The following is a 24,204-nucleotide window of genomic DNA, read 5'->3' on the forward strand; positions in this document are numbered from 1 at the left end:
CATTCCGGCGCCGCCCGGGTCCTACGCTGCCGAGCGGCCCTCGGAAGGCTTCGGCGCGGCCCGCCCGCCCCGACCCCGCGCTCGGCCTTTTCCGGCAGCCGTCGGCCCGGCTCGGCTGGTTCCGCCGCCGCCGCCGACCCGGTGTCCGGGCCTGCGTCTGGTCGGCGGGCGGGCCGGCAGCGCCTCTTGGCGGGCCATGGCGGCCTTCGGGGTGCTGAGCTACGAGCACCGGCCTCTCAAGCGGCCGCGCCTGGGCCCGCCCGACGTCTACCCGCAGGACCCCAAGCAGAAGGAGGTGAGCGCGGCCGGAGCCCACGGCCGGGACGGCGCCCCCTGCGGCCAGGGCGGACGGTGCAGCGCCCCCCGCGGCCCGGAGGAAGAAGGGCGCCGCCGCCGCCGCCGAGGGTCCGGGTGGGGGGGGGGGCGGCCGTGGCGCTCGGGACCCCGCCTCCCCCCCCCCGTTGGGGTCTGGCTGCTCTTGGCCATGGAGGCTCCATCTAAGCCCCTCCTACCCCACTCCCCTCCCCCCCTGGCGGCTGGGCGAGGCCTGTCCGGGACCCGCCTCCTCCTGCCGGTATCCAGCCGGTGTCTGGGTGGTAAAGAAGCCCCGGGATCCCCCCGTCCCTCCCCAGGGAGACTCCCTCCCCCCCTCCCTCCGCCTTGTGGCCCGTGGGGTCTCCTGGGGGGAGGGGCTGTCCCTGCAGGAGGGCCCTGGGGGAGACGTGGGGGGGAGGGGAAGGGGCTGCTGGCCGACCCTGGCTGACTGGCTTTCCTCCCCCAGGACGAGCTGACGGCCCTCAACGTGAAGCAGGGCTTCAACAACCAGCCGGCTGTTTCCGGAGACGAGCACGGCAGCGCCAAGAATGTCAACTTCAACCCCGCCAAGGTGAGGCCTCCCCTGTGGACCGCCCTGGGGGCTACAGCTGTGGATTCCCCCCCCAAGAGCTCAGGGTGGGACCCGTCTTCCCGTGTTACTCACCCATAGCTGAAAGTTTGCAATGGGGGGGGGGCAGGGATCCTGGGATCTGCATTGCAAATGCTGGCTGGCCATTCCCCCATCCCGAATCTGGTCTTTGGATTGGGGTGAAGCTGTGGGCAGCAGCAATGAGCTGGCGAAGGGATGCTGAGACCGTCATGGCACTGTGTCACTAAACGCAGCCTCTCATAAAGAGGAAGAGGGCACCGGCGTCAGGCTGCAGAGGAGGCTCTTCTCCATGTGGAGGTGGAGGCGCTTCCATCGCTGAAGCCGAGCCGTTACTCGTGAGGACGGGGCTTCCATGGGGTGGCTGGAGAAGCCTGAAAGCTCCTTTTCCTCTTCTCCAGATCAGCTCCAACTTCAGCAGCATCATTGCCGAAAAGCTGCGCTGCAACACGTTGCCTGACACTGGCCGTCGGAAACCACAGGTGAACCAAAAGGACAACTTCTGGCCAGTGACGGCTCGCTCCCAGAGCGCGATTAACAATTGGTTCAATGATCTGGCTGGAACCAAACCCCTCACCCACCTGGCTAAAAAGGTATCACGCTGCCAAGGCTCCCTAGATGAAGAGGGGGTGCATTAAGGAAGGGGTGGCTGAGGCCAGGAGACCCAGAGCATCCGTAAACTGTCATGGATTAGTGTCGGATGGCTTCGGCAAGGACTTGGGCCAAGAGTGAGGAGCCCCGGGTGGAGAAGGGAGTTAGGCAAGGGCAGAATGCGTGGGATGAGCAGGAGTTCTCAGCCCTGTCATGGAGCAGGGGTTGTGGAGGGAGATCAAAGAACGAGATGGGGCCAGTGAAATGGGGTGGCTCTTGTGAGGAGAGCGGTGGCTGCAGCTGACCCAATGCCTGGTTTCCTAGCCCTCCTCCTGGCTAGGTCTCTGACCAAACTGTCTGTGAATCGGCCTCCCTGGCAGGTGCCCATCTTCAGCAAGAAGGAGGAGATATTTAGTTACCTGGCCAAGTACGCAGTGCCCGTGATGAGAGCTGCCTGGCTGATCAAGATGACCTGTGCCTATTACGCTGCCATTACGGAAACGAAGGTGAAGAAGCGGCATGTCATTGACCCCTTCAGCGGTAAGGGCTGCTGCTCTGGCCTCCAACTGGGCCTCTCTCGGCCTCCTCCCATGACAGCTGTTTCTGCTGCCCCCAATCACCAGGACAGTCTGTTCACACACCACCACCCCAGCTGTCCATGGTCTCCCTTGTTTCCTGTGCATGTTGAGTCCCACAGCAGGTCCGGCCCCATCCCTGCCGTTGACGGCCCCTCTCCCTTTCTAGAGTGGACACAGATCATCACCAAGTTTCTGTGGGAGCAGCTGCAGAAGATCGCCGACTTTCACCGGCAGCTGCTGGCACAAGCCTGCGGCTCGCCCTCCAGCATCATGCCCCAGGAGGTGGAGCACTCGGTCAAGCAGTGGGACTACAATGAGAAGCTGGCCATGTTTATGTTCCAGGTGAGAGCGGGGAAGGGAGGTGGCCGCAGACTGGCTGGCGGGGTTCCCTTGAGTGGGAAGTGGGTGGAAGACGGGCAAGCTGAGTCGCCCCCCCACCCCCAGCCTTCTCAGCGTGCCTCTCCTGCTCCTTCCAGGATGGGATGCTGGACCGGCACGAGTTCCTGACCTGGGTGCTTGAGTGCTTTGAGAAGATTCGGCCCGGGGAAGACGAGCTCCTGAAGCTGCTCCTGCCGCTGCTCCTGCAGGTCAGCCCCCCTCCCCAGGCAAACTTAGGAGAGGGGAAACTCCAGGGCTGAAACAGGACAGCGGGACCAAAACTGTATGGAAGGGAGGGCTTTAGCTGGATGGGCACCTTACGTCACTTCAGCGGCACGGAGTATGGAGGGCGGCAGCTGGTGCGCTGGGTCTGGAAGGAACGCCCGGTGGGTCGTGAGGCCCCAGAGAGCAGGGGGCTTCTGGGCTGAGCTAATGCCGCAGCCTCCAGCCCTGGTCTCTTTTCTCCCCCACAGTATTCCAGTGAGTTTGTGCAGTCGGCCTACCTGTCCAGGCGCCTGGCTTACTTCTGCACCCGCCGCCTTGCCATTCTGCTGGACGCCAGCGGTGGGCACCCGGCTCACCACCTTCCCTCTCAGGCGGCCCCTGCGCTCCCCTCCACCCCGACTCCCCAGCCGGCTGCGGGAAACTCCTCCGCCAGCCCTTTCAGCGACCTGCTGCTGTGCCCCCAGCATCGCCCCGTTGTCTTCGGACTCAGCTGCATCCTCCAGGCAAGCACCTTCTTTGCAGGGGTCCCGCAGGGCTGGGGCGGAGGCCAGAGGCATTTTGAGAGGAAAGGCCTTTCGAAGGAGCATAGGGAGGACTTCCCTGGCTGGCTCCTTGTAGCCGGAGGAAGGCAGGTAGGAAGCCTCAGGAGTGGGGCTGCTTTCAGAACTGCCCAGTGCTGAGGACAGGAGCTGCCCTTAGAATCCCAGCAGATTCACCGCCAGAGACACAGAGGAGCCCCGGGGGGGGGGGGTGCGGATACGCAAGGAGCATTTGGCTTTGGGGATCAGAGAGTACCGTGGAAATGGCTGAGCTCTGAGCGCTCGAACTGCCCTCGAGCACGGTGGCCTAGAGAACTCAACCTCCTCCTTGTCTCCTCCTCCTCTGGCTTCAGAGTATTGTCCTGTGTTGCCCCAGCGCCCTTGTTTGGCACTACTCCCTCACTGACAGCAGAATCAAGACGGGCTCTCCCCTCGACCACCTGCCCATTGCCCCCTCAAACCTTCCCATGCCAGGGGTCAACGCCAGTTTCATACAGCAGGTGAGCAGCAGCCCACCTCTTGGCTGACCCGGGACTGTGGGAGGGGCTGTGCCAGGCTTGCTCCCTCCCCGTTTCCCCAGTTGGCTCAGGATCCTGGCAGCCTCCAGGCTCTTCCTCTGATGCCGCTTCCTTGCCAGGTCCGAGCGAGGCTGCGGGAGACGGAGCAGCAGATCAAGGAGCGTGGGCAGGCTGTGGAAGTCCGCTGGTCCTTCGACAAATGCCAGGAAGCCACCGCAGGTAGCCCCTGCCCCGACTCTGCCCCACTCCCTGGCTGCACCTGTGCCTGAGCAGCTGGACTGCTCTGTGGGCAGTGGGGCTCCCTGTCTTGATCTCCCCCTTTCTCTTCCAGGGTTCACCATCAGCCGGGTGCTCCACACTTTAGAAGTCCTTGACAGTCACAGTTTCGAGCGTTCGGACTTCAGCAACTCGCTGGATTCTCTGTACAACAGGATATTCGGGGGAGGGCCGAGCAAGGACAGCCACGAGGTGGGGGAAGGGGCTTTTCTGCCTGGGTTCAGCCGTGGGGAAATAGGAGCTAGCAGGAAGAGGGCAGGACCAGAGGATGCCTCCTGTGTCCTCTGGCACACATTGTGTTGGCACACAAAACATTTGATTCAGGACAATCAGGTTGGAATCCCCGCTGCCAGGAGGCAGTCAAGGCTCCTAGCTGAAATCATTTAAAAGGGCATTTAAATCATTTAAAATTTACAGTGGAGGAGAAATCTCCCCTTGGTGGCTGAGGGAGCCTCCGTGGTCCTCCGAGTCTCTGTGCCTGAATTGCAGCTGCTGAGAGCGAAGCCTAAACGGGGGGAAGCAGCTCGGGGCAGGCTGCTTGTTCTCTTGGGGGTGAGGAGGCTGAAGGAAGCGCTCCGGCTCTTCAGCTGACGGCCTCCCCCATGCAGTGCCGCAAGGAAGCCGTGGCCCTGGGGAGCTGCCTTGGAGTGTGCCTGGAGGCCAGGGAGAAGGTTAGGCCGGCCCTTCCAGCAGATTACCCCTCTTCCTCTCCTGGCAGATCTCCCCCGATGACGATGCCGTGGTGGCTCTGCTCTGCGAATGGGCCGTGAGCCACAAGCGGTCAGGACGGCACCGGGCAATGGTGGTGGCAAAGCTGCTGGAGAAGCGGCAATCTGAGATAGAGGCCGAGGTGAGCCCAGCGGTGCTTCCGTGGGGATTGGCAGAGGTGGCATCTCTCAGCAGGCCAGGATTGTTTGGTCAGCCCAGTGGCCATGGACAAGGCTGGACATTTCTGGCCAAGGCATTTTGATCTCAAAGTGCTTTACAAATTTCTGTTTTCATCCCCAAAAACCTGGTGCTCAGTCCATGAAGTTCATTTGAACGTTCTGCAAACACAAGCGAACATGACATCCAGTGTAAATTCTTCAGCAAGACCTTAAAACCTTCATAAAACATTAAAACATTTGAAATAGAATAATAAAGCCTGTGAAATATTCAGCGGTGATGGTGCTCTAAACGCCAGAGACGGGGGTGTGAAAACTTCTAATGCGGAGGGGGGGACGATGACAGATTCCCGTGTCTGAGAGCAGGCAGTCCCTGTAGGAGAAGAGGCTACGGGAATAGTCCCACCAGTGGGGCGTTTGTTCCAGCAGAAGCTCTGCTGCAGGGGGCCAAGCGTGGGCTCGGGAGGGCCCAGGGGACATGGGGCTCACTGCCTTCTATTCTTGTGCTCGTGCTCAGCGCTGCGGCGACTCGGAAGTGGTGGACGAAAAGGGCTCCATCTCGTCGGGTTCCCTGTCGGCAGTGAGCGCCCCCGTCTTCCAAGAGGTCCTCATGCAGTTCCTGGACACCCAGGCCCCCATGCTAAGTACGGAGCAAACGCACCCCCGGCTCCTCCGCGTGCCCAGCCGGCCGTCCTGCTTGAGGAGCAGGGAGGGGGTCGGGCCGGGGACGGCTGGGCAGAAGCCGGCCAGACCCTCATGCCTCCCTCCCTCCCTGGCAGCTGACCCCAGCAGCGAGGACGAGCGGTCCGAGTTCTTCAACCTGGTGCTGCTCTTCTGCGAGCTGATCCGGCATGACGTCTTCTCGCCCAACATGTACATGTGTGCCCTGATCTCGCGGGGCGACCTGGCCATCGACCATGGGCCCCGTCCCGCCTCCCCTTTTGACGATGCTGCAGAGGAGCACCACGACCGGAAGGAGCGGGAGGGCGGCCACGGCATCAAGCTGGAGGTTTGAGATGGAAGCCCCTCCTCCTTCTGATCGGGGGGGGCTGGGCAGCTTCAGCTGCAGGGTGCTGAAGGGAGCGCGTCATCTCTCTGCCAGGATGCCAGCCTCTCGGAGTGTCACATGGATATCGACCACAGTTCCAGTGCCATCTTTGACGACATGGAGAAGACCGATTTCTCGGTAGGGCCTGGCCAGGCATCCTGGCTGGTCTCTGGGGAGCCCATAGTGCTGGTGGCAGAGGCCGCCTTAGTTCCCTCTTTCCTTCCCTGGCAGACTGGGTTGCCTCCTCCCCAAGAGAGCCACCACTCTCCAGATGCCCTCCAGTGCCTTGCCTGGGGGAAAAAGAGGCCCAGCCTCCTCTGCCTGGAGCCTTGGGAGGGCTTCAAGTGGAGCGGAAGCCATGCAGAGAGGCAGAAGCTCTTGGTGGAGGATGCTCCTGCCTGGCCTGCTGGGGGGCTGCCTTCGAGGGGGCAGAGTCTTCCCTGCCAAGATGCAGAGTCCACTCCTCACCTCTCTTGTCTTTTTCCTCCCTCCCGCCAGATGTTCTCTCCTTCCATGCACTGTGAGTCCAAAGCCAGCCCCTCCCCGGAGAAACTGGACCCTGAGAAGGACCGGGGGGCAGATGGGACGTTGGCCGCCCTCTACGACCAGCCTCGGCACATCCAGTACTGTACACATTTCCCCATTCCCCAGGTGAGAGGTGGTGAGCCGGGCAGCAGGCAGTGGGGAAGAGCTGCAGTTTGCTGGGCGTGCAGGGAGGGAAGGGGCCTGGTGAGTGGGAGGCGCCTCCCCTCCGAAAGAAAGGGCCTCCGGGTAGGGGTGGCCGGAGAATCTCCCCACGGACAGCAGCCAGACCTGCTGTTCCCCTCCTTCCCGCCTTCCCAGGAGGAATCCAGCAGCCACGAGTGCAACCAGCGTCTGGTGGTCCTTTTTGGAGTCGGGAAGCAGCGCGACGAGGCCCGGCATGCCATCAAAAGAATCAGCAAAGACATCTTGAAGGTGCTGAACAGGAAAAGCACGGCGGAGACAGGTTGGTGGGGCCGCTCAGGCCAAAGGGCTCGGAGGAAGCCACTGGGACCCGCAGAGGTCATCACTACGTGCCTCCCTTGGCAGGGGGAGAGGAAGGGCAGAAGAGGAAGAGGAACAAGCCAGAGGCCTTCCCAACCGCAGAGGACATCTTTGCCAAGTTCCAGCATCTTTCCCACTTCGACCAGCACCTCGTCACCTCTCAGGTACCTTCCTCCGGCCGGGTCAGGGGCTGAGAGGGAGCAGCAGTGGGGGGAGGGGGCTGGGCTCTGGGGATCCCAGGGGGGCACTGCCAGGCACCACGCTTCCTCCTCCTCCTCCTCCTCCTCCTCCAGGTATCTCGCAACGTCTTGGAGCAAATCACCAGCTTTGCCTTAGGGATGTCCTACCACCTGCCTCTGGTGCAGCACATCCAGTTCATCTTCGACCTGATGGAGTATTCGCTCAACATCAGTGGGCTCATCGACTTTGCCATCCAGGTGGGTCAACAGGACAGGGCTCCCCACCCCCACCCTCTTTGCAAGGACGAGGGTCCCGTCCTGGGCTTGCTCGGGAGAGAAAGAGTGTTTGTCCCTGGCCAAGATGGGTCGCGAGGTCCCGTTGGAAGCCCAACGCTGGGCTGAAGTGCTCACCCAAAGGCCCTCCGAGTCTCCAAGCACAGACGGGCACAAGCGGAACGCAGCTGCAGGCAGGGCGCGCAAGGAACGTTTCTTTTGCCGTGAAGTGCGAGGGAGCCATTCCGAAGGGCTTGGCCCAAACTTCAGAATGTGAGCCGGCTGCAGTTTCCCTTGGCGACTTGCTCGCCTCCTCTTGGCTCCCCCCAGACACAGCCGTTCCTCCAACCCGCCCCTCGAGCCCTCCCACCCCAAGTGGGGCTGGAGGGTGTCTGTGAGCTGATCTGTCCATCTTCCTTTCCCCGACTGATCCTGGTTGGCTGCTTAGCTGCTGAACGAGCTGAGCGTGGTAGAAGCCGAGTTGCTGCTCAAGTCCTCCGACCTGGTGGGCAGCTATACCACCAGCCTGTGCCTGTGCATCGTGGCCGTCCTGCGGCATTACCACTCCTGCCTTATCCTCAACCAGGACCAGATGGCCCAGGTCTTCGAAGGGTGAGCCTTGGGCACACACCTCGCCCCGCAAGTGTCAGCTTTAGGGGAGGCTGCCCGCGCTCCTTGATCGGCTCCCTCGGGGGCTGTTGGGGTGAGGGGCAGGGCCTGCTCAGCCCGTCCCCCAGCTTTCTACCACGTGCCTCTCTCCTTTGTCCCAGGCTGTGCGGGGTGGTGAAGCACGGCATGAACCGTTCGGATGGCTCTTCGGCTGAGCGCTGCATCCTGGCCTACCTCTACGATCTGTACACGTCCTGCAGCCACCTCAAGAGTAAATTTGGGGAGCTCTTCAGGTCAGTGCCCTGCCCCGCTTGTGGCCCTCCCGCCAGCCTCTTCCGGCCCAGGCCTGCTGGCTCCCTCCGTGCCTCTCCCCTGAGGGGGCTGTTGGAGACCCTCCCGGGCCGGCTGGGGTGCCCAGGCCTCACCTCCTGCTTCCCCCGCAGCGACTTCTGCTCCAAGGTGAAGAACACCATCTACTGCAACGTGGAGCCCTCGGACTCCAACATGCTGTGGGAACCCTTGTTCATGATCGACACCATCGAGAACCCCTCTGCCCACAACTTCACCTACACCAACCTGGGCAAGAGCCTGGCAGACAACCCAGCCAACCGCTACAGCTTCGTCTGCAATGCCCTGATGCACGTCTGCGTGGGGCACCACGACCCGGACCGGTGAGGCCAGGCCAGGCGATGTGCCATGGGGGGGGGGGAACTGCTGATGCCTCTTTCCCTGGGGAGAGGGCAGAGGAAGGAAGCCCACGGGCAAGGAGAAGAGGCGGGAGGTCTGGCCCCTTGTCTGCCTTCTCCCCACTTCCTAGCTCCTGAGGCTAAAGGCTGGATTCACCCCTCATGTTAGTTTCAGCTTGATGTATTGAATTAGCCAGACTTTGTTGTCCCTCGACATTATGGCCGTTTCTGCCTCTTGAGAATCCCGTTTCGAAGAGGGGGCTTCATGCACACCTCCAGGCTGGCTGGGCGAGTCTGACCTCTCGGTAGCTCCTGGCTAATAGCCTTGGGAAGACAGCCAGGCCCTCACCAGCCCCTGCTCTCCTGCCCAGGGTCAATGACATTGCCATCCTGTGTGCGGAGCTGACCGGCTACTGCAAGCTGCTGAGTGCCGAGTGGCTGGGAGTGCTGAAGGCCCTGTGCTGCTCCTCCAACAACGGGACGTGCGGCTTCAACGACCTCCTCTGCAACGTGGACGTAAGGGCAGGGCAGGGAGGGAGGTTTTGCCGAGCGGGCATAATGTCCGAGGAGGACCCGTTGGCAAAGAGGGCTGCATGTGCTTGAAGGGCGCTTTCCGGGCTCGACTGCAGGGCCCCTTGTGCCACCAGGTGCATCCCCCTGAGCCAGCGGGCGGTAACTTTGATCTTTTCCGGCCTTGGCTTTTGGCTTCGCTCCCAGCAGTGCCCGTGTAGATGGTAATGCAGGCAGAGGCTCAGCCGAGCTGCCTTCCTCCTTACCTGCAGGTGAGCGACCTGTCCTTCCACGACTCCCTGGCGACCTTTGTGGCCATCCTCATCGCCCGCCAGTGTCTGCTTCTGGAGGATCTGATCCGCTGCGCAGCCATTCCCTCTCTCCTCAATGCTGGTGAGCATCCGGCTGGGACACCATCCGAAGGAGTCCGGGAGAGAGGCCCAGCACTGACCCGCCTGCCCTCCTCTTTGCAGCCTGCAGTGAACAGGATTCGGAGCCTGGGGCCCGCCTGACCTGCCGAATTTTGCTGCACCTCTTTAAGACCCCCCAGCTGAATCCCTGCCAGCAGGATAGCAGTAAGCCGTTGGGCCTGGGCTCTCCCACAGTTGACTGGGGCGCCTTCTTGGTGTCGGTCAGTCCAGGGCTGAAAGTGCGGGCTCTCCACAGGTAAGCCCTCGGTGGGCATCCGCTCGTCCTGCGACAGGCACCTGCTGGCCGCTTCCCAGAATCGCATCGTGGACGGGGCCGTCTTTGCAGTGCTGAAGGCCGTCTTCGTCCTGGGTACGTGCTTGGACAAAGCCGGGAAAGGGGGGAGGGAGTGTTGGTGGCCACTGGATTAGTCCCACTCCTGGTTGCAGGGGATGCCGAACTGAAGGGCTCTGGCTTTTCCCACCCGGGAGGGGTGGACGATCTCCTGGATGATGACAAGAAGCCAGCTGGCCGGATGGTTTCTATTGAGACGGCCAGCCTGGATGTTTACGCCAAGTATGTCCTCAGGAGCATCTGCCAGCAGGTGAGACCGACGGCCGTTACGGGGGTAACATTTTATCAGCCATTGGCCTTGCAGTGAGCTCACCCTGGGGTCATCGGTGGGCAGTGCAGCTCCTCGGATGGGCCTGGTGCTAAGCCCCATTGTGGCCCAGACGTACCTGTGGGGAGATCCGTGCCAGCCTTGGTCCCGGGGCCTCGGAAGGCAGGGTGCAGACAAGTCGGTGTGGCTGGTTGGCAGAGCCGGAGGCCCCCAGGGTCATTGGCACGCCCCTCCCCCTCTGTCCACAGGAATGGGTGGGCGAGCGATGCCTGAAGTCGTTGTGCGAGGACAGCAACGACCTGCAGGACCCTGTCCTGAGCAGCACCCAGGCCCAGCGGCTGATGCAGCTGATCTGCTACCCTCATCGGCTGCTCGACAGCGAGGAGGGCGAGAACCCCCAGCGGCAGAGGATCAAGCGCATTTTGCAGGTTTCTGGAGGGGGGGAAGGGGGCTTTGGCCTCTGCAGGCACCGGGGTGGGTGGGGTGGAGGGACCGGCTCTTTTCACGATGCACAGGGATGGGGGGTGCCACGAAATTCCGGCTCTTCAGAAGGGCAAGTAGTCAGTGGGAGGGTTGGCCCCAAGCAGGGCCGTCCTCTGACAGCTATGTCCGCCGGCCTTCCTTGCAGAACCTGGACCAGTGGACGATGCGCCAGTCGCTGCTCGAACTGCAGCTCATGATCAAGCAGACGGCCAGCAATGTAAGGGCTGGGGTCCCTGGGGGAGGCCGGGGGCGGGTGGGGGTCAAGGGGCCTGGGAATTCGTCTCCTCTTGCCAGGGCTTCAAAGTTTGACTCTTCCCCCGCCCCCTCCCCCCCTCCTGCAGCAAGAGATGAATTCCCTCCTGGAGAATATCGCCAAGGCCACCATTGAAGTGTTCCAGCAGTCGGCCGAGACCAACGGCATCGTCAGCCTGGGCAGCTGCCCCAACCTCATGCCAGCCAACCCCAAAGCCAAGCCTGTCCTTAGGTCAGGAGAGGTCGGGGGAGGCGGGGAGGGGGCTGGAGGCAGGGGGGGGCAGGGCGGCCTGACCCTGCTCTCTCGCCCATCCAGCTCCTTGGAACGGTCCGGAGTGTGGCTGGTGGCGCCTCTGATCGCCAAGCTCCCCACCTCCGTGCAGGGCTACGTGCTGAAGGCAGCGGGGGACGAGCTGGAGAAGGGGCAGCATTTGGGCTCTTCGTCCCGCAAGGAGAGAGACCGGCAGAAGCAGAAGAGGTGAGGGAGATGGAGGGGGGAGGGAAGCCCCTGTGAGCCCGACCCAACCTCTGCCCTTGCCTGCAGCATGACCCTGCTGAGCCAGCAGCCCTTCCTGTCCCTGGTGCTCACCTGCCTGAAGGGCCAGGACGAGCAGCGCGAGGGCCTCCTCACCTCCTTGTACAGCCAAGTCCAGCAGGTAAGCGGAGGAATTCCAGGGTGGCTTTCTGGCCGCATTTCCTCCTGGGGGGGGGGACTTCCCTTTCCCAGCCTCCCCCGCCCCAGCAGCTTCTGTCTGCTGAGGGAGGGCTGTTCCCATCGCCGCCCTCTTAGATTGTGACCAACTGGCGGGAAGACCAGTACCAGGACGACTGCAAAGCCAAGCAGCTGATGCACGAGGCGCTGAAGCTGCGGCTGAATCTGGTGAGCTGTGGGGCACAAAAAGGGCTGACTCCCCCTTTTGAGGGAGTCCCCTGTCCAGTACGGGGAAGACTGCCTTGCTTTCTCTGCTCCCCTCGGCCGCCTTGTGGGAAGGGGGCTCATGTGGTCCTTCCCACCAGGTGGGCGGCATGTTTGACACGGTGCAGCGCAGCACCCAGCAGACCACGGAGTGGGCAGTGCTCCTCCTGGACATCATCAGCAGTGGCACAGTGGACATGCAGTCTAACAAGTGAGCCTGTCCTTCCCCTGGGACACCCCCCCTCCCCGGCCCCTCGGCAGCTCTGCTGGGGCACAGGGCTCCTGCTCCTCAGGAGCGTCCCACGCTCCCCTGTTCATAGCGGGAGAGGGGCTGGGGTTCCCAGGCCACGAGGGGCCGTGTGAATTGGCAGCCCTCCCTCCCTGCACAAAGCCTGGCGGAGCCAATGGGGCTTCTGCTGCCACCTCCGCCCCTCACTGACCGCCCTTCCCCTCCGGCCCTGATCTTCCAGTGAGCTCTTCACCACCGTCCTGGACATGCTCAGCGTGCTGATCAACGGCACTCTGGCCGCCGACATGTCCAGCATCTCGCAAGGCAGCATGGAGGAGAACAAGCGGGCATACATGAACCTGGTCAAGAAGCTGCGGGTAACCCATAGCCCTCTCCCCCCATTCCCCCCAGGAGGGAAGGGCTGCCCTGGCGCTTCTCTTTCCCCCTGGGTGAAGCTCTGATGCCTGAGGGAAGCGGGCAGGAGGGAGCCAGCCCAGGGCCCCTGTCCAGAGCCCCGGGATCAAAGGTGGGTCACCTGGGGTGGTGGCGCAGCTCCCTTAGGGCAGCCCTGGAGGCCAGCAGGGTCCGGAACGGCTCTCCCTGGAACGGCTCCCTCCTCTGCAGAAAGAGCTGGGCGACCGGCAGTCGGAGAGCCTGGAGAAAGTGCGCCAGCTGCTGCCCCTGCCCAAGCAGACCCGGGATGTGATCACCTGTGAGCCGCAGGGCTCCCTCATCGACACCAAAGGCAACAAGATTGCCGGCTTTGACTCCATTTTCAAGAAGGAGGCAAGTGGCTCTCTGGACCTCCGGCCGGGCCCCTTTGGCTCTTGCTGGGAGGGGGTGGGGATAGGGCTGCGGGACTGGCAGATTTCGGAATGAGGAGTGGGCAGCCCTCGGAGCCCACCACCAAGTTCCCATGGCTGTCTTTCCTTCCTCTCCCGCCCCCACCAGGGCCTACAGGTCTCCACCAAGCAGAAGATTTCCCCCTGGGACCTCTTCGAGGGCCTGAAGCACTCTGCCCCGCTGTCCTGGGGATGGTTTGGGACGGTGCGGGTGGACCGCAAGGTGTCCCGCTTCGAAGAGCAGCAGCGGCTGCTCCTCTATCACACCCACCTGAAGCCCAAGCCCCGCAGCTACTACCTGGAGCCGCTGCCTCTGCCTCCCGAAGAGGAGGAGCCCCCCACCCCAGTGGCCCTGGAGCCGGAGAAGAAGGCGGTTGAGCCGGCCAAGGTGGAGAAGGCCATTGCCAGCACCGGCAGCTCCGCAGCGGAGCCCAAGAACAAGAGCAAGAGCAAGAGCAAGAAACGGGCCCAGACTGCCAGCAAGAACGAGGTGAGTCTCCCCTCCCCACCCTCCACATGGCTGGGCCAGCCCTTCAGCCTCTTCCCCCTGCCTTGCCGGCCTTCTCACGGCCTTTGGCACCCCCTCTCCTGGCAGGAATACCCGATGAATGCGGTCCGGGGCGTCTCCTATGGTACCGGCATCCCCACCGATCTCCTGCATCACCAGCCGGGAAACTCCATGTCTCGCCTGGCCTACGGGCAGCCTCCGGTGGGCCTCTATGCCCAGAACCAGCCCCTCCCAGCAGGTCAGTCCAAGCCTGGTGTCTCTTCGGGGGGTGGAACCCTCTGCCCTCTCCCCGAGTCTGGATTTTGGCGGCTTCCCCAGCAGAGTCAGGACAGGGAGCCCAGCAGAGCAGAGGGGCTCCCTGTTGGGCTGCCCCCAACCTCCCTCAGGGCTTCGGGCGCTGGCTGGGGCTGAGCTGTGGCCCCCGGCCTCTTCTGTCTGGAGGCGCCCAGCAAAGTCCCGGTGCTGCTTCTCCTTGCAGGCGGCCCTCGGTTGGACACATCGTACCGGCCCGTGCGCATGCCCATCGGCAAGCTGGTGCCCAACCGGCTCCCCTACGCAGGGGTCTTGCCAGCTGGCATGGGCATGCTGGGAATGGACCCTTCCTATAAGTCAGCCGTCTATAGGCAGCAGCCGCCGCCGCCACCTGTGCCCGGGGGGCAGCTCCTGCGCCAGCAACTGCAGGCCAAACTGGTAAGTCCCCAGGAGGGGGGATTGCAGAGTACGGGTCGCCCGAGAAAGGGTCTCCTGCCCGTCACCCCTCAGCCTGTAGGTGGCTGAGTCATTGGGGCAGCCTCCAGCTCATCCAGAACGGGAAGGATGAGCAGCCTGGACTTGATGGTTCCACTTCTCGGTCAGCACGGCCCAAGGTAATTTGGGAGAGCATTTGTGCCCAGAAGGAAAAGTCTCAGAGCTGGCGAGGGTCCATACCCTCTGCAGCTGCCCGTGCCATGCCTCTCTCTTGCCTCCCCAGCAAGGCCAGGGGATCCTGGGGCAGCCACCAGTGCGCCAGATGCCTCCTACTCCAGCCTATGGAACCGGGCAGCCAGCACAGGTGAGCCCTCGGCTCCCTTCCAGGAAACTCCAGGGGTGGGCAACTGGGAAAGAAGCTCCAGCCCTCAGCTGGTGGGGCTGAGCCCGGTCTCTGTTCGGTGGGAGCACCAGAGACCGGCCGTCTTTCTGTGTGAAGCGGTTGAGCAGTAACTCACCTGCTCCTGCCCCTCCTTCCCTCTTCTCCCTACAGGGCTACACCCCCTACGGGGTGCCCCACCTCGGCCTTCAGCAGCATCCCTCCCAGGCCAGCACCATGGTCCCCTCGACGTATTCCGGCCAGACCTATCAGAACAGCCACCCCAGCGCCAACCCCACCTTCGTCGACGCCGTCCGGTCTATGCAGAGGCCCAGCGGATACGTGCACCAGCAGGCCCCTGCCTACGGGCACGCCCTGAACGCCGCCCAGAGGTACCTGGGGAGGGGGCTGCAGGGATGGCATGGACCCCCAGCCGATCCAGCCGAGGCTCTGCTAAAAAAGGCCGCTCTGATGCCCCCTCCTGCACTCCAGGTTCCCCCATCAGCCGATGCAGCAGCCGGCCATGATGGGCAGCATCAACCACCTGAGCACGCAAGGGGTCCCCGCGGGGGTCCGGCCCAGCCAGCTCCTGCCCGACCAGCAGCAGCAGCAGCAGCAGCAACAACAGCAGCAGCAGCAGCAGCAATACCTGAGGCAGCAACAGCAGCAGCAGCTGCTCCGGGTGAGCAGCCAGGGACCCGGCAGGCGCCTCCGTCTGTGGGGCTGACAATGGGGCTGGGAGTCTGGGGCAAAAGGGGAGGGGTCTAAAAGAGGGGAGGTAGTTGTCCAGGCTGCCTCAATGGCTCCCAGGGGCCCCTGGCTAAGGGTCTCCCTCCGGCCGCCTTTTTTTTGCAGCAGCAGCAGCAGCAACAGCAGCCTCCTCCGCAACCACAGCCCCAACAGCCGCAGCCGCCCCCACAGCAGCCACCCCCTGTCCCCCCCGTCCCTCAGCCCCAAGCCCAGGGCCAGCCGCCGGGACTGGGGATGCAAGGCCTGACTCCTCAGCAGCCCCTGGTAGGTCGGGCTCTCTCCCTGGGGGAGGGGGGATTCCCCCCCACCCAGACCCTCAGTGACGCCTCCCCCTCTGTGCAGTTCCAGCGGCAAGGCCTCCAGCAGACCCAGCAGCAGCAGCAGACGGCCGCCTTGGTCCGGCAGCTCCAGCAGCAGCTCTCCAGTAAGGCCCGGGCCCCGGGCCCTGTCCCTCAGCCGGCCGGGCAGGGCTGCAGCCCCCCCGCCTTAGGGGAAGGGAGCGGGGTTCTCGGGGTGCTCCCCCTCTCGCCTTCCTGAAGAGGTGGTCCTGAAGGCGAGGGAGGGGGCTTCGTGGGAGGGGGAATCCAAGGGCCCTTGAGGGTCCGGCGGAGGAGGAGGCTGCTTCTCCCCTCCCCTTGCCAGGCCTTCCTTTCCCCACCTGGCCGAGGAGGGCAGTGACTCGCTGGGTGTCTGACTCGATGAGCAAAGGACCCCCTGCGCCCTTCAACCGTGGGGCTCTGCAGAAGCTTCAGAGCAGCCACCGAGGAAGGGGCCTCCCAGGTGGGGCCCGCTTGGGCGTCTGGCATGTGGGGCAGCCCTGGAGTTGGCCTCCTGCTGCCTCGGGAAAAAAAGGCTGGGTTGTAAGGGGGAGGGAATTGGGGCTGCCCCCGTGATGGCTTCAGCGCCTCCTGCAGCATTTGAGGGCTTTTGGCAGCTTCGTAGAAGAGACTGAGGCCATGGCGCCTGTGAGCCTGGGGAGAAAGGGGCCGCTCCCATGGGGGTTTGTCCCCATCCCTTTCTCCCCCGTGAGCCCCACTCCCACGGGCCCAGATGATCCATGGGCAGGCAGGAGCCCCGCCCACATGATGATGGTGCAGGGAGCCACGGCAGAGTTGTGCTTGGGAAGTTGTCGTGCGCAGGGCAGCTGAAGAGCTGTGGCCTGCCAGAGTCAGGGAATTGGCACCTCCTGCGCAGGGGCGCCTCTGGTGCTGGGCCTTCCTCCTCCCAAACCCAGCCAGCTTCTGCCCCAAATACCCACCCGCCTCCTTCCCTCCCTCCCAGCCTCTAACTCTTGTCTTTGCCCCCCCCCTCCCCCCAGATACGCAGCCCCAACAGAGCAGCAACCCATTCGGACGGTATTGAGCCCCACGAGAGAAGCAGCAGCAGCTTCCCAGAGGACTTGGAAGGGCCATTCTTCAGGGCTGGGGGCAGAAGAGACCCCCTACCCGCGGGTCTGGCTGTGCAGCGGCACCCCCCACCCATCCTCAGCCAGGAGTGTTTTATCACGCCAAATGAGTGTTTTTAATCTCCACTTTCTACCAGTGTTTCCGAATCCTGTGTGATTGCTAGAGTCTCCCGCCCCACTTTGATTTCAGCTTTTAATAAGTTTTTAGTATTTTTGTTAAAATAATGACAAAAAAAACAACTTGTAAGATTTTATACTTTATTTATACCAGATGAACCCTGTATCACAGATGTCCTGAAAAGAAATACACAGAGCATACTTTCCACAACGTATCTTCGTTCTTCAGGATGGGCGGGAGGGAGGGGACGCAGGGAGGGGATTCAGCCAGTTGTGAAATCCAAATTTTTTTTACTACCGGTTCTGTGGGCGTGGCTCGGTGGGCGTGGTGTGGTTTGGTGGGCATGGCAGGGGAAGGACACTGCAAAATCTCCTTTCCTACCCTACTCCTGGGGCCAGTCAGAGATGGTATTTGCCGGTTCTCCAAACTATTCAAAATTTCCGCTACCGGTTCTCTAGAACCTGTCAGAACTTGCTGGATTTCACCCCTGGATTCAGCTCCTCATCTTTCCTGAGATCGGTTCTCCAAATGCTGAAAGGGGCTGCAGGTGCCCCCCATCTCTGGTTCTGCTTGCTTGGGCTGTTAATGAGGGAGAACCTGGCCCTTTTGTGTGGGGAAGACGGCCAGCCGTGCCCTTGCGAAGACAAGTAGGGTGAAGGCCAGGCAGTCCTTCTGCCCCCGGGCATCTCTGCCCAGGCGCCCACCTTGGTTTCAGGGAGCCATTGGGCAGCTGTTGGGAAAAACTGGCCTCTGGAGGAGATGCCCTTGGAATTCCTCTTCCCTTCTGATGTCATCTGTCTTAGAAACTTTGGTGGCCCTTGAGCTACACACCTGCTCACCCCACCCCCAAGTCTCTTGTGTTTGGAGGTGCAAGGGATGCTTCTCTGCTGATTTAGTCACCCCGCTTTGAGCTGCTGGTTGGCCTTGCCTTAATTGCCCCGCAGCCTCCAACAATTTGCCACACTCCGTGTGTGGATTGGCCGAGTCTGGCGCAATGGTGGTTGGCCCCGTGCAGCCAGTTTTTGCAGAGAGGGCTTCCAGCACAGCAGCTGATTCCCCTGCTAAGGAGATTGGGAGGGGGGTCTTTGCAGAACTGTTGGCAGGGCTGAGGGGCCAACACCCTCAGCTTTCCTCCAGAGCTGGTTCAAGGTTTGCCTCCTGTGCAGTGTGGCTGGTGGAGGCCTGGAAAGGACATGAACCACTCCCTCCTCCCCCCACCCCCCACCCCCGGGTCTCTTCCTGTCTGCCCTGCCAGCTCTTTTAAGGCCTGCAGGATCCCAGGCCCAGTGTAAACGGGCCCTTTTCCCCGAAGCGAGGCCAGGGAAGCACGTGTTTTCCCAGAGGTCAGGCCAGTCCTTCCAGATTCATCTTCCCAACTTTTACTCAAAAGAGTTTTTATCGCCCTCTTTCCAGGGGCTCCCCCATCTTTGCCTTTCTCTGAAGGAAACGCGGGGAAACCCTTGTCCTTTGCCTCTTCTTGGATGAAGGTTGGCAAGTGGCTCCTTCTCCCAGCCAGCCGGTTGCAACCACGTTCTTCCACACAGACAGGCTGCCTTGTGTCACGTGGTCCTTCTGAGCATTGCCTCTTCCTCTGATGGGTTCCTTTTTGTTGTAAAAGAATGTTTATGCGCCACTTAATTGCAGCTCATTAACCTACAGAGGCTAATCTGGATTCCTGGTGAGTAATCAGCATTTAACGCTGCCCCCTTCTAGGCTGACTCTCCCATGTTTGCTAATCCAGACAAACTTGTGGCAGCTGCCTCGGCTGCTCGGGCCCTGGAGGACAAAACCTCCTGGCGTGTGGCTCTCCCAGCTCAGAAGACCAGCATCCTTGGGGTGGCACGTGACCTGCCCAACCAGGTCACGAATGTGATGTCATTCTGGCTTTTACCAAATGCACACAGGGCTCCCTGAGCCCTTTATCATTGCCAGTTCCGGTTCAGATTGCTCACATGAGTGGACAGACCTTTTAAGGATGGAGCCATCGAGATCTTCTGACAGGGAAGCCCTGGAATTGTTGCCTTGGGGCAGAGACGTCCAAGAAATGGACGGAGCAGAGACAGGAGGCCTTGCACTGCCGTTACCGTGTGATCCAACACTCTTTGGAGGTCTGAGATGCCCTCCTGTGGCTTCTGGCCACTTTGCCTGCAGTCTGGTTGTGACTGGCCACAGATTGCCTGGCACCCAAATGCTGCTTGGGATCTGGAAAGCTGCAGTCTCTCTGTGCACGGGGCCCCTATTCTGGGCCACAGTTTGTGGCAAATGCAAAGTAGGCACTGGGAGGAATGGTCTCAGGATCTGCGCAGAATATCCCTCTTCTTGGAATTAGTGGCAGAAAAGATGTCCCCGTGCCCAGCCTCTTCCCGAGAGCGACCGTGTTGGCCTGTTGCAGCAAGAGCCCTGAAGAGGTTTGTGGCAGGCGTTTGTTATAGCTTAGCTTCTGCAGTCTATAACGATTCATGGATCTGAGAAACGGGCTCCCTTTGGAAATGCTTATTTGTTCCTTTAAATGCTGACCCCAGGGCCACCCATGGCACCAACCCAGAAATTGGTTTGCCTGCTTTCTACTTCAGTCTTGTGTGACCTCCGCCACTGGGGTTAATCCCACAGATGTTTTTGATGTTTCAAGGGCACATAATCCCCACCCACAAACTTCAACGGCAGAAAGTCAGATGCCTCCGAAGGCTGTGAGGGGAGCCAATCTGCTTCAAGGCATTTGGGTAGCAAGCAAGCTTCGCTTTCTGTGGGGGTCCAGACTTTCCCTTGAGTCTGGGCCCTGGCATCAGGAAGAGAGCCAGGAGATTGGGCACCAGTTTGAAGCCCAGCAAATAATGACGGAACAATTATTCCCTCAAATGGCTGCACGTAATGCTCTGTGAATGCAGGAGGGTAGCCATCAAAGTCTCTCCATCCGCAGAAGAGGTCCAGAGATGGGGCAGCAAAATTTCTATTCATTTCACCCACATGTCCTACTTTCATCTTCTTAAGTGTGGATGGAGCCCCAAAGGGAGGGTCCTGGAGGGATCTCTCACTCCCTCTCACTCAAGCAAGCTAAACCCAACCGGCCCTGCCCTGAAGTGGCTGCTTGCTTGGCAAGTGTGAAGCACGCCATGCTATTAAGCCAGCATTTCAAAAAGTGTAAGGATGGCAATAAAGCTACTATCCTCTCAACTGTTGGAGAGAAAAATCTGGGTGGGCTTCGAACGGCAAGTTCAAGAAAGGATCCACACCTATGCGTGAACTTTAAAAGGGTCCGTTCATGGTTGCATTTGCCAGACACTTCAGTCGTGGTCCCTGGAACTCTCTGCTGAGGGAAATTATCAGCAGCATCTTGACTTTTCCTATGCAGTACATTGTGAAGCATTTATGGTTGATTGAGCTTTACAGCTGAGTGGTAGAATTTTATGTTATTTAAGAATTTATAAACTGCTTTAATCAAGATTTAAATCTATTTTTATTATTTGCCATGAGGTTTTACATTATTGCTTTGAAACGTGATGCTTTTATAACCCTTGCAGCTAATGCTTGATAGCCAGGACTATTAAACTGGCTACATAAGTAAACTCAAGCAGGGATTTTGTTCCTCTTAACGTCTGGCGGCAATTTAGAGCTCTGGTCGCCTGCTCAAGGCTGGTGGATTCTGTCCAGAGTGAAATTTCAGAACCTTAAACTCTGTCCTCTTAATTGGGCCACAGAATCCAGGAGGACATTGTGCGATTCCCAGAGACCTGCCATTTTTTCTCATCCCTTCAGGAGAAAGAAAAGCACAGCAGAAACTGTCCCATTAGGAAGGACACAAAGGTGGCCCTTTTGTTACAGACGCTGATCCTTTTAAACCCCTGGCCCAGTTCCATGAAATATGGAGCGTTTCCCTCAGATGGAGCTTATGGAAGCCATAGGTGGAAATGTGCGTCTGCCCCGTCCATTATTCATCACCCTGTTTGCTCTGACCGACTTTGACGAGCTGAAAGGCGACTCGGGAGCTCGTAGCTTTCCCATCCCGACCCGGAGCTGAGCTGCTCCACTGACCCAGCCCCTGCCTGACTTCCTGGCCATTTGTCTCATTTTCTGGGACTGAACGTAGGAAGCCAGGGGCCCCTCCGGAGAGTCATGTCTCCAGAACCAGGGCCGGAGAGGGGCAGCCCCTTAGAACGAGAGCTACTGGGTCAATTTCCTCTTTGAGACCGTTGTGGTCTTGATCTGGCGAGCACTGACTCAGTGAACTGGGTGGGAGCACCTGCTGCTGAAAAGCAACCATCTACGGAGGGAGCAATTAGCAGGGCTAAATTTAACCAAAGGAGCATCAATCCCTATAGCATCAAACCCAAAGCGGTGCCACCATTTAATTTTTTTAAAAGAGAAAATTACATGGAAAGCAGGTCTCTTTAATGAGAAAAGATTTTTTTTTCTGGAGGAAAATCGGCTCCTTGGATCTGGTGCTGCTGATCGGAGTCTGGTCCGAAGGCAGCAGGAAACTGGAGTGAGGGAGAGGGGGGGGGGTGAGCACACAGCACCTTGGACAGCACCCCAGGCAGGTGGAAGCAGCATCCCAGTCCTGGCCACTGGCCAGTCTGCAAGGAAAGGGCTTGGAGAGGCTATGCAACCGCCCCCCACCTCCTGTGCTCCAGATTTCAAGGTGGGTCTGAAATAAAAGGCCAGTTTTGTGTTCTTTTTGATGTCTTTCCTTTGCTACATTCACACATGCACGGATTTGTCCCTATTTCTTAGAACAGTGTTTCTCAACCGTGCCAGCTTTAAGAGGAGTGGACGCCAACTCCCAGAAATCCCCACCAGCCATGCCTTAGAGACCAACTCTCCCATCCAGAGCAGTTTCCAAGACAGCTGTTGAAGGAGAGGGGGGTGCCTCTGGGTCATGGGAATGAGCACCCCGGAAACCACAACCGCAGGTGTTGGGGGGGGGGCTGGGACCAAGAAAATGTGGAAGGTCCAGGCAGAAGGGCCTGGGGGGCATGTGCAGGAGCTCGTGGGGGAGGAGATCTAGGAGAGATCTAGGGAGAGCAGAAAAGGCTCAGGTGGGGCCTCGGAAGGCAGGACAAGCAACCAACACATGGGGCAGCTTGACTCAGGGGCCAGGCCAGGCCCGGGTGGGCTGGTGTCTCTCTCCAAGCAGAGCCTGAGCAGGACCAGCTGCCGGGTGTTTCTGAGCCCCCACAGTCCCTGCTGCACAGCCTTCTCCTTAGAAGCCTCTTCTATGGAACAGGAAGGGGAGCAGCTGCTACCCCCACCGCACTCAGTGCCCTTCCCTGCCCCAAACTGGCCTACTTTCAACTGCTAGAACAGCAGTCGAGCCCGCAAATCTCCCGGGGCGGCTCCTTGGCTGGAGGAGGGCAGCAGGGGGCAAGCGCGCCCCAAAGGCGGGGATCCGGACAGAACGAGAGCCCAGCGCTGGCAGAGCAGGCCCTCCCTCCCGGGACCGGCCGAAGGACGCCGTTTTTGGCGGGGCCACGCAGGACCGCGCCGGCTCGCCTTGCCCACCGCTCCCGGGGCTCTGGGGCTGCGGGGCTCCTGCTTGCCACCTGCTGCGGGGGCTTCCCGGCGCCTTCCCGCGAGGGGGCTGGGCCGGGGGTCCCAAAGACGGCCCTCCCCGCGCCCTGCAGCCCCCGCGCCGCCAAGCACAGGCTCCCTCCCTCCTCCCTCCCTCCCTGCCTGCCCGCCCCCCCTTTCGCTCGCTCGCGCAGACGCTGCCCGCGCATTCTGGGAGCCTGGCGGCCGGGCGCGCGCGCGGGGCGGGGACTTCGGCGGCGCTGACGGCGGCCGTTGCAGGAGACCTTCCGCGCCCCCCTCCCGCCGCCGCCTCCGCCGCCCCGGCTCCTCCCGCGCCGGCCCGGCATGGCTGCCGCGGGACCACCGCCGCCGCCGCCTTCGCCGCAACGGGAGCAGCAGCAGCAGCAGCAGCAGCGCGTCGGCGGGTAAGCCCCCGGGAGGGGCGGCGGGGGAGGCGAAAGATGAGAACGACGGTCGGGCGGCGGGGGGGGGGAGGGCAGCCCACCGCTCTTCCCCCTGATTCTCCCCCCCCGCAGCCGCAGCAGCCGACCCCGCGTCCCCCGTCCCCCCCCCCGTCCGTCGATCGCCCGCCGGTTAGGCGAGGATGGAGCAGGCGCGGGGGCGCGGAGGGGGGCTGCCGCTGCTGCGGCGACCGGGCTCTGGCGTTGCCATGGTGACGGTGCAGAAGAGGAAGGCAGAGGACCCCCACTTGGGCGGAGGGGGGCGAGCGGGGGCGGAGGCTGCTCCCCCTCCCCTCCCCTCCCCTCCCCCTCCCGGCCCGCGTGCCTCCCCCGTGCGGCGGCCCTCGCTTGTTCCGCCGGCGCCCGCCCGCCCGGCCCTCCGCCCCCCGCGCCGCAGCCAAGGACGGGGCGCCCGGAGAGGGGGACGCGCGAGCGGGGCGGCTGGGTGGGGCTGCTCCTCCTCCGCCTCCATGGGCAGCCTCGGCTGCGGGCACCGCCGCGCTTGCTCCGGGGCTGAGAGGGAAGGAGCGCGGATGGCGAGAGAGGATCGGGGATGGGGCGGCAAAGCTCTTCCCGGGCAATGATGCGGGAGGAGGGGGATGTGCTCGCAGGGCCATTCTGGAGCTGGAGTGGCTGAGGCTGGCTCCCTTTGGTCAGCGGCTCTCAGATCCCCCAAATCCGGAGACCCTTCGGGACGCCTGGGGGGCAAAGTGAGGAAGGGGGGGCAGTGATAGCAAGGGGGCCGGCCCTCCCCACCTGTGCCTCTGGCCGAGACTGCCAGGAAGAGGCAGTCTGAGAAGCAGTATCCGCTGTTCAATCCCTCTCATCCAAAGGACTAGTAACTTGTTCCTCTTCCTTTGGGCGAGGAACAGCTCTGAGAGGAGAGCAAGCGGTGCTGAGCCTCTCTCTTTCTTTCTTTTGGGGGCTGACCTGTTCCAAGAAAGCCACAAGGCCCATTAGTTCAATGCCCGGTGGAGAAGGCCCACGCATCTTCCCCCAGGGCTCTACTGAGGCTTTTCCTAAGGGGCTCATAGTCCCTCCCCTCCCCCAAATCTGGGCACTGCCAGCCTTGTTCAGGAGCAGGAATGACTTGCTGAGTGTAAACCAAGGGCAGGACCCTGACTCATGAGTAAGTCCTCAGCCAACAGGTAGTCCAAGGGCAGAAGGTGCCCAGGCAAATGCCCTCTTGGTAAGCAGCCCAACCCCATGTGATGGGGAGCTGCAGCTGGCTCTGTGGGCAGAATGGGGTGCAGTTGTCAATGCCTTTTCTGGGTCTCCCATCTGGGCAAACTAGTTGTGGAAGCGGCTGGTGAGCCAAAGATGCCAGAGTTGGTGGGGGGGGAGGGGGGTAATTTTGCCCATGCTTTTCCTGCTTATTTAGAGCTGCGAACTCCTGC

The 24,204-nt window shown here is 61.4% G+C and overlaps 1 protein-coding gene across 1 annotated transcript; it reads left to right on the forward strand.

Annotated features, from left to right (window-relative positions):
• The first annotated feature begins 24 nt into the window (after positions 1 to 24).
• On the forward strand, positions 25 to 16,775 carry MED12 (mediator complex subunit 12). The gene is given in 44 exon segments (XM_070952132.1): positions 25 to 295; positions 782 to 886; positions 1,324 to 1,515; positions 1,894 to 2,053; positions 2,258 to 2,433; positions 2,568 to 2,678; positions 2,943 to 3,197; positions 3,587 to 3,733; positions 3,871 to 3,970; positions 4,083 to 4,219; positions 4,746 to 4,877; positions 5,429 to 5,555; positions 5,691 to 5,920; positions 6,014 to 6,097; positions 6,458 to 6,610; positions 6,803 to 7,006; positions 7,009 to 7,149; positions 7,279 to 7,422; positions 7,886 to 8,049; positions 8,208 to 8,339; positions 8,490 to 8,717; positions 9,104 to 9,248; positions 9,515 to 9,635; positions 9,716 to 9,817; positions 9,909 to 10,022; positions 10,100 to 10,254; positions 10,521 to 10,700; positions 10,901 to 10,972; positions 11,097 to 11,239; positions 11,324 to 11,485; positions 11,552 to 11,663; positions 11,798 to 11,887; positions 12,025 to 12,134; positions 12,394 to 12,529; positions 12,777 to 12,938; positions 13,104 to 13,484; positions 13,590 to 13,740; positions 13,981 to 14,192; positions 14,473 to 14,553; positions 14,743 to 14,960; positions 15,061 to 15,250; positions 15,424 to 15,582; positions 15,661 to 15,742; positions 16,637 to 16,775. Coding segments are annotated over 44 exon segments (6,543 nt in total). The 5' UTR covers positions 25 to 196; the 3' UTR covers positions 16,681 to 16,775.
• Positions 16,776 to 24,204: the final 7,429 nt, after the last annotated feature.

The sequence above is a fragment of the Pituophis catenifer genome, unplaced genomic scaffold, assembly GCF_029215685.1.
Source record: "Pituophis catenifer annectens isolate HBS135680 unplaced genomic scaffold, rPitCat1.0.hap2 SCAF_11, whole genome shotgun sequence".
Lineage (NCBI taxonomy): Eukaryota > Metazoa > Chordata > Lepidosauria > Squamata > Colubridae > Pituophis > Pituophis catenifer.